Raw genomic sequence first — 12260 nt, forward strand, 5'->3', positions numbered from 1 at the left:
TCCACTCACCTCAGCCTCCCAAAGGCGCGGGATTACAGGCTGAGCCACCGAGCCCAGCAATACCAAGCATCTTATGCTACTTAAGCACCTCTGAAGCCACTACTAGTCTTACGGTCAATACATAGATAAAAGAAACAAAACTCAAAGAGACCAAGTGACTTCCCCAAGTTACATGGCCAGAGTTTATGTTTATGAAACTTTGTTCCTTGAGGGCAAGTTTATCTTGCTTGAGTCAGGACTCAACTGGGATATAACAACAGTCCAAACCTGTTTTCCATTCCTGTCCTTGAAGCTTGGCATGGGTGGGGAAAGGTAGTGGTCAGATGCGCTCAAAACACTAAAAACACAAACTGGAAAGAGAGCCTGAGACATTACTGCTAATGGAAGAGAGGACACAATACTGGACAGGCAGGCAGAAATTGCAGTGTCCACTCTTCTTTGCACCCTCAGCCCCAGCACTCTAGTAGGCATTCAATAATTGTTGAATATGAGTGAACGGATCACTGCTGTTCTTTAGAGAGTTTCACGTTCAGAGCATGGAGAGGTCATGGGGTTGGTTGCAGGTGGAGAAAATCTCAATAGGGAGCTTGGACTCTTGTAGGCTTGAGATAGAGGAAGATGTTAAGGAGGAGGAGGGCACCTGTGTAGAGGGGACTGTCAGCAAAGTTAGATGTACCTGGTTTACTCGATCTGGCCAACAGATACCATTTTCTTGGCTTCTGTAATATCTTGTTTGCTTTCCTTAACTGGGGATGGGTTTTCCCCACTAAGCCACGCCAGGAAAACCATGGCATGATTCTTGTTAGCAACCCTCCTGTCGACTTCTGCTGTTGCCCGTAGACCTCAAGTCTAACTTGTTAACCCTTTTAATGGCTTATATTATTCCTCAGGTGAACCATTTGGTGTTTGGCCTCATCCTCCTGGGATTTCCTTTACAGGTTAACATGTTTGTTGAAGGATTCCATGATGCCATCCTCCTCTATGTCCTGGCTCTACATGAAGTACTCAGAGCTGGTTACAGCAAGAAGGATGGAGGGAAAATTATTCAGCAGACGTGGAACAGAACATTTGAAGGTGGGGATTCAGTTTATAAGGCAATGGCACTGCAGCCAATTGAGCTGCTTCTTCTCCGGTTCTGTTATTCTCCGTTGCAGCTGTGGGACCTTTCCAGTGTCTTGCTGTTTCCCAGCTGTAAAGTAAGGATGATAAATCAAGATCAATCCACCTCATAGGTTTGTTGAGAAAATTAAATGAGATAATGCATGTGAAAGTGCTTTGAAAAAATCCCATCAAATAGGAAATGCCTTGTCTCCTGACTATACAACTCTATGCTTCTTAAAATTAAGTTTAACACAAGCTTCATTCATAACAGAGCAACCAGTTTTTGAAGAGTTCTGTGACCAGTTGTAAAAGAAGTATTAATCCCAGATGTACATTCATTTGTTCAGGCTATGTTGTTGGCTTTTGTGAACTCAGAACACATTAGCTGTTACAGTTAAGCCTGGTGGTTTGAGATTATTAGCAGGTCCTGCTGAGCCCTCTAATTTTATTTTACTTTTAAAACAGTGAATATTAGTTGTTGTTTTCTTAAGAACAGAGAAGTATTTTAAAATGCACTACTAATGCACTTTAAAAACTCTGCTTTGTGTCTTTAAAAGAGGTCCTCATGGCTGCTATATGGAAAATAAACTCTATGCTGATGAGCATCATTTGAAGATCATGAGCATAGAGTAAGATTCCTGAACCACGGATCAGGAAAACTGCATCCTCGCCACTGACTAGTAACCTCATCCTCTGAGCTTCTCTTTCTTCGCCTGTACAATAAGGCGGTTATCAGTAGGAGGACTAGCAGGTGACTGACAAGGGCCTTTTCAGTTTTGCACTGTGCTAACTCCTCCTTTGAGCCCTTTAATGCATTGGGGTATCCCTATATTTATTTGGTTTTTTTTTTTTTTTTGAGTTGGAGTCTCACTCTGTCACCCAGACTGGAGTGCAGTGGCCGCTCCCGGCCACCGCAGCCTCGACCTGCTGGGCTCCGGCGATCCTTCCGCCTCAGCCTTCCGAGTAGCTGGAATTACAGGCATGCACTACCACGCCCAGCTGATTTTTTGATTTATTGTAGAGATGAGGTCTTGCTGCCCAGGCGGGTCTCGAACCCGCGGGCTCAGGCAATCCGCTCACCTCAGCCTCCCATAGGCTGAGCCACCGAGCCCGGCTCCTATATTTATTTGTAATACAACTAGTGACATTTTTCAATGATGGGAACATGCACGCCAAGTCTAGATTTTGGGCACATATTTTTTTAAAGTGGGACTTAAAGGCAACCCCTGTCTTCAGTTATGACAAAGGGCAGGACAGTAGGGAGAGGTCAGGCTCCAGTTAGAGTTGTTGGGGCAATGGCTGTGGTGGCAACTGGTGGATTTCATTTCTCCCTGGTGTTTTTAGTGGATGTCATGTCTTACTCAAAACCAGAGTGACATCCCTTGTAACTTTAGACAGATTGTAGGACTTGGGCAAGTAGGCCTCCAAGATTATTTTGCTTTACCTCTAACTGCTTCAGCTGAAAAACTGGAATCCAACAGGATAATCCAGGGGGCATATTAGGACAGAGTCAAATTTCCCAGAAGTTTTGCACAATACACTGGGAAACTGGCGTGTGTGGACACAGCCTCGGTCGGCCACATCCCATTCTTAGCTATTACTCACGACATGGTGTGGTCATGTGTTCTTGGTCTTCTGACAGAGGGACAGGAGCCAGAGGTGGGGGATACTGGAGGGCACCAATGAGGGAGGTTGTTAAGGGAAGGGCAGGTACCCAAGATGGCTGGAATGTATTTTGTTTAGAGACAGGGCATGGGCTCAATTTCTCCATCGGCCATCTTGGTGTCTCCATTCTAGAGCCAGGTCTACAAGGGCAATATGAAATGAGTCCTGAAATAATCAACCATGTAGTTCAGTCTGAAATTAGAATCCCATTTGTCAAAATGTAAAGATAATTGAAGCCAAGGTACGTTTTGGGCTTGAATTGTTTGGAGAGCCCATTTTATTTGCTAAACAACCATCCATTTGAGGGTAGACCCAAAAAGAACTCTAAGGTATCTATGTGAAGAGAAATCCTAACCTTCCTAAAATTAAAAACAATTTTAATTTTCATGGTCACTGTAAGTGACCATTAAGTTGTTAAGGGAAAAATACTCTGGATGTGATTTGACAAATTTGGATTTTATTGCCATGGAACCTGTGATCAACTCTTAAAACTTCAATAAATGGCCTGGGAAGAAGCTGAGTTTCCTCTGTGTGAGAGGTCAGAATGACAAGGTAAACAGGACTGTGGCTCAGACCTTGTGCTCCACTACAGGCAAATAAAAATGAGGGTGGAAAGTCTCATTTCTTATGTACAGGAAAATTCTGCTGCCACTCTCACCTTACATATGATACTCTCAGGTGAAGTCTCGCTTTGCTAATCGGCCACCCTGGGGATTATCACCCTATTTCTTGGCAGGATTGTAATAGCTTAAAGGTGTAATGAGGTCTTGAATTACAAGGGCCACCTCATCCCTATAAGATACTCCGCAAAACACTTAGCAGAACATACCGTCACAAACACCTCTCAACAGAATGACAAATGATTTTGTATAGCTAATATGTTTGGATAAATATAAATTTTTAAAAATAGTATTTCTCACATGAAAGTTTTATAGGTGGTCAAGGGTACACAGATTTAAGATAGGTGTACCCTTTGTAACCAGTCTATATTAAGAAGACAAAAAAATCAAAATGAATGGTAGCTCAATTCTGTTTCCGGCAAAGGAGACCGAAGTCTGGAAAAATCATTGGGCCTTCAAACCACAACCCAAAGGACAGTAAACCCAAATACCTGCCTTCTCCAAACCACACTAGAGGATGGAACTTTCCCTTGGGATCCTTTTTCCCAGACATTCATTTTACTAGAGGAGTTAGTACTTCCAGAGAGAACCAAATCAATAGAAACAATAATTAAGAATTATACTGAACTCTGTTGAAAAGGAAAGAAACAGCTTTAGCTAATTAGAATGTGGCTGATGAATGAATACTCTTGTTTAGTTAATGAAAATTATAATATAGACATATTTAATATCAGCCAATGGGGCATATTTGCTTTATTGATTAGCTGTTCTAAGCCACCATTGCTGGCCAAAGTGGATGGGCACCCAAGCCCCTCCGGTTTCTGGCCACCCCATTCCAGCCTTACATGTCACTCCTCTAGACAAATAGATGGTTTCTCCAGAAGCCTCATAATTCCTCTGGTCCTTTTGGGCCTCTGTGTCTTTGTGATTATGACTGGGTCAGCCTTTCTGCCTAGAATACAATCATTTCTTGATTGCTGCTTGTCCAGATCACAGACTTCCTCCAATGTTCCTGTAAAATCCCTGCTCTTTTCCCAAGTCATCCCTGATTCTCCAGCTTGAAGTGTGAGCTTCTCCTCTGAGTGGTGTGGCCATGGTTGGGTGTTCTCTATTGGACTTCAAGCATAGTTGTAATAAAAGTAATTATAAAATAGATAGTAACACTAATAGTGATAGTAATAATAACAGTAGATGAAAACAGTTAACTTCTCTTAAATGTGGGTTGCAAGTGCTTTACTTGTTTTACCTCATTTATTCTTCTCCACAACCTCTTGGTAGGGAGGTACTATTGTGCCCATTTGACAGTTGGGGAGAATGTGGTTCAGAGGACTAAGTGCCTTGTCCAAGGTCACAAAGCTATGGAAATGTAAAAACTGGAATTTGAATGCAAGCAGTTGGATTCTGGTGTGAACAAGCTAAATCCCCAGTGCAGGCCGCCCCTCTTTTGAGCAGAGAATGTGTCTGATTCATCTTTGTCTCAGCTGCAGCTCTAAGATGGAATCCAATAGGATAATCCGTGGGGCATATTAAGTATCTGGTAATCATCCAGAGAACATTTAGATAAACAATGAGTGAAGACTTCAACTGGGATAAAGAATAGCTTGTCTTTAGCTATTGACCCCAACCATCCATGAAGCAGGTCTTCTGCCCTCCTGGCCTGGAATTATTTTTCTTTCATAATGTCAATGATAACGTGAACCAATGATAAATTTATGAATATACCGCACCTCCACTTCTCATTCTGCAATTAAAAATATATTAATGCAAAACTCTGGGATAGGCATTCTGTTTTCAGGATCAGCCTTAATCTTTTTTCAAACATATTCCCCAAAGATCATTTATTTCTTTTTCTTTTCATTTTTAAATGAAGAAATGTTAAGAATTTAGGAATGCAGACGCAGATGAAATTACAATGTCTTTCCAAATGCCAACAAAAATGCTCAGAGTCTGATGAGATTCTCTGTGGCATGAGTTTGTTTAAAAAATTCTGTCAATTCATTTTCTTGTTTTTCTTGGCAGAGAGAGGTATTTTAAATAACCAACTTTGAGTTCTTCACCCCTCGTCCTGTAGGTATTGCCGGGCAGGTGTCCATCGATGCCAATGGAGACCGCTACGGGGATTTCTCTGTGATCGCCATGACTGACATCGAAGCGGGCACCCAGGAGGTGAGCCCATGAGACTTCTGCACCAGTTACTCCTTCTGCTGGTTGGGACTCTGAGGAATGTGTTTGTCCTGGTGGCCAAAGAGCTGTCCCTAAAGCAGCCTCCAAATAAAAATGAGTTGAGAACCTGGATGTCTCTAAGGGGAGGAGAGCTCACTGTTGGTTGAGGGTATCAGGGAAGACTTCAGGAAATGGTTCCATGTTTATTATAAAGCAGGGAAATTCTACTTTTTTTTTTTTTGAGTTGGAGTCTCACTCTATCGCCCAGACTGGAGTGCAGTGGCCGCTCCCGGTCACCGCAGCCTCGACCTGCTGGGCTCTGGCAATCCTTCCGCCTCAGCCTTCCAAGTAGCCAGAATTACAGGCAAGCACCACCACGCCCAGCTGATTTTTTGATTTATTGTAGAGATGAGGTCTCACTGCCCAGGTGGGTCTTGAGCCTGTGGGCTCAGGCAATCCACTCACCTCAGCCTCCCAAAGGTGTGGGATTACAGGCTGAGCCACCGAGCCCGGCTGAAATCCTACTTTTCAAGTGACCAAGAGTCACATCTTAGTCTTAAACAAGAGGACCATTGGATGAGAGAGGATAGTGAAACTGAGTGTATCCTCCCTTAAAATTGGAGCTTTTTCTTTGGATGAATGGTTGCAAACTGAACACATTAATATTTCAAAAGATGAGGTAGTTCCAGGATAACCTCATGAAGAGAAAAAGATGAGTCCCCTGTACTTACTAGTATTGTGAGCTCTCTGCCTCAGTTTCCCCAGCTGTTACATGGAAATTATAATATCTTTTTTGTCAGTCTCACAAATTCACTGCCAATCTCACAATCTCACTGATTATTATTATGATAATCAGATAAAATGAAACCTAGAAAAATACCATACAAATTTAAAATTGTAAAATGTATATAAAAATACATAAATTATACAAATATACAAATAGGCAGTGTTTCAGCAAAGAATGCTATGTTTTCTGTATTTTCTTGATGATCACTGCTCCGGTAGTCCTTTGTGGGACCTGGCATCTGGGATTTGCTGTTTTCCTCTTTGTACACAGATGCCTGGGCCTCATGGGAGGGCAGCAGGAGTCACCCTTGCTATGTTTACTCAGTAATATTTTACCCGTTGAGTGGTCTGGTCTCCTCTGTATTCCTCTGGAAAAGGTGGGTAGTGACAGTCTATCATGGTCCATTGTGAGGTTGCAGGGTAGGGGTGTGTAAAAAAGCACTTGGTAAATGAACACTTTCAGTACACATCAGCGATTACTGCATTTTTGGTGGTGGTCTAGAGTTTTTTTACTATGGCTGACATAGCCTGTGACAGCCTGCTGGGCCTTGGTGAGGAGAGAGGGAAGGAGATATCTCTAGCTACTCTGGAGTTATGTGCATGTGCCCAGGCAAAAGAGAAAGGAATCCAGATTGTGAGAACCTGGACGTGAAGGCACTTCTAGGTCAGGGCGGGGACCTGATCAAATAGCTGTTTTAACCAGAAACGGAGGGATGACTCTGGAAATGAACCATTAAAGAATAATGATTTTTCAGGAACCGAGGAGCCAATTGAAAGAGAGAGTTCAACCAGGAAATGGGGATGGAACTAGGGTGACTTCATCAGAGAGGAAACTATAACCCTAGAAGGAGCTGTCTGCCAACCAGAGAGGGTGAAATGGGAAGTTCCTCAAAGACGCTCTTTAACGCTTTTATTATATACCAAGTTAACTAAGGGGTGTGAGGCCAGGTACCTGTAATATCCTTAACCTGGGTATGCGGGGGACCCTGCTCTCTCTCATGTGTCCCTGAAAGTAATGTGGGCCTTACAAATGGCTAACTGGGTGGGCTGCTCTGGGGCTGATGGGTGGGGCAGTGTCCTATCTAATGAGCAAAGGAAAAGCCATGAATTCGGAGATTCTTGTTTTCTTATGGAAAAATTCCTCCTTTTCCACTAAGCAGCAGTACTGGCAGGACCAGGCCTTCAGTGTGGGCAGCCCTGGTGGCTTTATCTCGCTACTTCTCCTGGTCTTCTGATCCCGCATGGCCACTTTCCTTCCCATGGGAGGGGGGTACAGTTCTCTTTGCTAACTTATGGCCCCCTTGAGAGCAACATCAGAAGCTTTAAATCTTAACTTACAAAGTCCTCAGGACACACCGCTACAGACAGTGTGTATGACAGGGGAGCGCTCCGCACCCTTTCCCTGTGCTCTTCCTGCCCTTGAGGAGGTGATTTGATGAAGTGCCCAGAGACAGCTTGTTTTGATCAGGCTGTGCAATTTGGCCGTGAGCTCTGTGCCTTCTTTGGCCGTTCAGTTCATTTAAAAAAAAAAATTTTTTTTTTACCTTTGTATAGGTTATTGGTGATTACTTTGGAAAAGAAGGTCGTTTTGAAATGCGACCGAACGTCAAATATCCTTGGGGCCCTTTAAAACTGAGAATAGATGAAACTCGAATTGTGGAGCACACAAACAGCTCTCCTTGCAAATCATGTAAGTTCACAGACTTTAATTTGCTTTGTATGTCATCATCTCTCGTCTCAGGGCAAAGCAGGTTTAAGACATAAATGTCCTCCAGGAGCTTACGTTCCAGCAGTTCACATTTATTTTTCTGATATGGTAAAATGCATGGGAACAATTCATACACTGGCATTCTGCCTTTATCAGAGATTGCCCGGTCTTTTTTCCTGTCCAGTTTTGTCTTCCAAAATGGTAGAAAGCTTCTTTCTATTCTTACCTCTCTTACGATCTTCTCTTAATTATTTGAGGTTTCCACTTCTAGGGAAAATCCAAATATCAATTTTGAAATGCCATTCACTTACTTATCTCTTGTAGCAAGTCCCATTTTGATTTTTAAAGTCTGAGTTATATTGCAGGTCCTCAGAACCAAACAGATAAAATCCCGTAAACACCTGGAAACGCACACATTGGGAAATAAGTGTCAAACTTACTTCTTATGGATAACCATAAATGGGGGGAAGCAAGTGGGTGTTCTTATAAGTAGCTTACAGATAGGAAAACTGATAGAAATCCTTGCTTTAGAGAGACCCTTCTGTAAGCTGGTGAGGGAGAACAATGTGAATATTGACCTTTCAGCCCAGTTGGTCATTTTATGCTAATATGCTTTTGGTAGCATCTTTCAAACTATGAGATATTTAGGTCTATGCAATAATTATGGAGAGAAGAAATAATTAAGAAGAAAGTGTGTTAAAAACGCTGTCTCTGGAGTTATTGGGCCTGGATTTGAAATCCTACCCTTGTCACTTGCTGGTTTTGGGGCCCTTCACCCTTTCAGGCCCCAGTTTCCATACGTAAAATGAAAAAAAAGTACTCAACTCATAGGACTGTTTTGAAATAATGCATTGAAGGCCGCATACTAAAATCTTTCCATACAAGCTAGCTATTTATCATTTTTATATAACTGGGATGCTACTGAACTTGATTGTTTCAAATTGTTATTAACATTTTCACAAAGCTATATAGGACATTTTGACATGAAACTCTGGCTTTGGTGAGAGAACATCTAAAAACAGAACATTGACCCAATGAATATTTCACCAAATCCTCTAGCACTTTGAAGTGTCACCATCCATCTGTGAAAATAAAAAGTTCTGGGTCAGTGACATGGTCCTTCTGGTAGTCTTCCTGGACTATAAACTCAAAAGAGTGTGACTGTATCTGGAATACTCAGTTTCCAATTTTTCTTGAATTCTTGAATCTATTCTCATTGTGCTCACTGTCCTAGCAGTGTGTTTGTTTATCTAGTACTTTCGCAAATCCTTCTTAAGCTTGGCATCAGGCAAAAAAGTAAAAACAGAGGATCCCTTAGACAATATTTCTTAAAAAGAAAGAAAAACCTGCCTCAAGGGGGGAATTGAGAAACATCTTGCAATGAACAAAACCTGTGGCATTCCTAACTATTTCTCAGAATGAACCCTGCTTATCTATGCTTCTTTTTCAAGCAGGTGGCCTAGAAGAATCAGCAGTGACAGGAATTGTTGTGGGGGCCTTACTAGGAGCTGGTTTGCTAATGGCCTTCTACTTTTTCAGGTGAGGATCGTTTATCAAGTTAAAAGTCATTCTTCCATACTGCCTCTGTTTTTGTGTGATCCTCCTTGTGACTTGTCCACATCTTTCTTTTACCCAAGAAGCACGGTGGTTAAAAGACATAAGCCATTGTTTTGGTGTGACTCCAGATTCTGTGTTCAGTGGGCTAGCATACTGGGTATTGGGATCACAGGTTTTTGTTGCATCCCCTTGTGGGACAGAGCCGCTGCTATCTTTTGATTACAGATATTCTTTTTAAAAAATTTGAATAGCTTTGAGGTACAAGGGATTTTGGTTACATTGGTGAACTGTATAGTGATGAAATCTGGACTTTTAGTTTACCTGTCATCCAAATAGTGTACATCATACCCAGCAGGCAGTTTTCATCCTTCACCTGTCTCCTCCATTCCATCCTCCCTGCTTCTGAGTTTCCAGTGTCTATTATACTGCTCTGATCACAGATATTCTGACAGGAATTCCTATCACCACCAAATGCAAAAGGGCAGAGGGAATCCGGGCAAAGTGAGAAGCCAGCTTCTCCATCCTCAGCCTTCCTCCAACTCAAAAATAGGTGCCTAAATAAAGATCCACCTTCATAAAGAGGAGGAGGGAGCTCTGATTAGCCCAGGCTCTCAGGCTGATTTGTGTTCAGTATTTGGAGAATGCATGAGCTTAGTTACCACTGCGGTTAGGCCCCAAAACTTGTAAAATTGTAATAATGTATGTGTGTTTGAGGTACTAAGAGTGGTTCATTCCTTTGTAATCTTTGGTGGTTGAGTGTGTGGCTTATTCATAAGTCATTAGAGCAAAGTTTCTTTATTTCTATATGGAATTGTAACACTGGGTGCATGCAACCCTTTGTGGGAACAATTGTATTCCTGTTCCTTTGGTCGCAGGAATCAGATCTTTATCTAGGGCATATCCTGGGAGTCAGGGAGTGCTTCTGTGGCAGAATAGACAAAACCTGACCCCCAAGCGCCTAGGGAAGAAGGGAAAGGCTTGTTCCATGGCATTTGGGAAAGCATGCCAATTTTCCTCCTTGAATAAGGGCATAACGCTTGAGGGCACACTACTTTAATCTCTGACCAGGGTTTCATATTCTGTCACTTCTCATTTATCAACCCAAACCCAGATGTCCCCTGAGGGCATGCTTTGTAAGAGAAACCATAGTATTTTGTAGTCAAGTTTTATTACTACATTCACTTTCCCTTTACCCAGGAAGAAATACAGAATAACCATTGAGAGGCGAAACCAGCAAGAAGAAAGTAACGTTGGAAAACATCGAGAGTTACGGGAAGATTCCATCAGATCTCATTTTTCGGTGGCTTAAAGGAAGCTCTTTTTCTTTCTTTCTCCCCCCCTACGTGAGATTCTTTAAAGAGATAGATGGGATAAAAGACATCAATGAAACAGAAGGGACGTTCTTGAAGAATTTACTCTTTTAAGCAGTTAGTCATTTCATTTTAAAATTTCTTTAGAAGCTCAGGAACTATTATTAATCACCACCTGCCTCCAGTCCTTTCATCTCATGATAAACAATATAATGATACAGCATTACTCTGTTAAATGTTCAAGGGCATATGATTAGATTTATGTTTTTAAAATTTGATGTCTATATCTTGATGACTTTTGGGGGCATTTCACTCAAGAATATAAAATGTGGTTTTCTTAAATGAAATTGTTTTGTAGCTAGAATAAAATCATTTTTACAAGTAGAATATTCTTGGAAAGAATTTAACACTCCATAAGAGGCAAATGTAATGAAGAATCTCAAGGTTGGAAATATATCTTTACTTTCTCCAGAGCTGGTGGACAGATTTGTGGTTGAGGCATGTGCTCTGTCCTGTGTCTGTATTCAAGTTTGACTTCGTATCTAGAAAAAGGATTTCCTCCCTGTCTCTTTCAGTGTCTCATAAATGCTACTTTGGAAAGTTGTAAATATTAGTGAGATAGGACAGTTTATAGAAGAAAAGCAAGTCTAAAATGTGTTTCCTTTTTTGATGTAAAAAAAAGCCTTATTTCACACTAACATTTTATTTTTAAGTATTTTATTCTTATATTTTGGTATTAGAAAATGTGTCTATTTTTTCATTTTGAAGATTAAATTTCTCGTATATTTTAAAAGTGTACAAACAAACCAATAATGCTGAAAGATGCTTCTCTTTTTCTTTCTGTTTTGCTCTTTTCCTTGGTCATAGCCAAATGATAATTGCTGCTTCAATTACAGAGATCTGGAAATGTATTCAGATGTCAAATTCTATAGGAATATATCAATTTTCAACTGTTTTGCATTTTAAATGTTTTAAATGCAAGTTATTTTGGGGCAACATTGCTTCCAATTCTGGCCAAGTGATGAGTTTCAAGATCAAGAGTGAAAAGTTATTAGAATTAAGCAGGATATTATAAAGGGAGGCGTCCTTTTTTTCTCCCTCAAGAACAACTTTATTGAGAGTTAGAACTTGACAGTAAGCACAGAAATAATAAATCAAAAAGTTGTATACAGGCACCAAAATTCACAGTGTTGATTTTGACTGAAAGAAGGAATCTAAATATCTACTTTGTTCCCTTTCAGTTAACTCAACAGAGCTTTGTAGTCAACCACCAATAACCGTGTAACAGTGGGTTGGCTGTGAATATAATGAATCTGAACAAAACTGAACAAGTATTTACTGGATATCTAC

General features: G+C 41.2%; 1 protein-coding gene across 1 annotated transcript in view; it reads left to right on the forward strand.

Annotated features, from left to right (window-relative positions):
- NPR3 (natriuretic peptide receptor 3) overlaps positions 1-11697 on the forward strand; it is an 85145-nt gene extending 73448 nt beyond the window's left edge. The window contains exons 8-12 of the mRNA XM_021711884.1: positions 939-1074; positions 5458-5552; positions 7890-8025; positions 9498-9582; positions 10798-11697. Of these exons, the coding sequence (XP_021567559.1) occupies positions 939-1074; positions 5458-5552; positions 7890-8025; positions 9498-9582; positions 10798-10909 (564 nt within the window). The 3' untranslated portion in view covers positions 10910-11697. The remainder of the gene's footprint in view (positions 1-938; positions 1075-5457; positions 5553-7889; positions 8026-9497; positions 9583-10797) is intronic.
- The last annotated feature ends 563 nt before the right edge of the window (positions 11698-12260 follow it).

Source organism: Carlito syrichta, unplaced genomic scaffold, assembly GCF_000164805.1.
Source record: "Carlito syrichta isolate Samal-C Ts95f unplaced genomic scaffold, Tarsius_syrichta-2.0.1 Scaffold302842, whole genome shotgun sequence".
Lineage (NCBI taxonomy): Eukaryota > Metazoa > Chordata > Mammalia > Primates > Tarsiidae > Carlito > Carlito syrichta.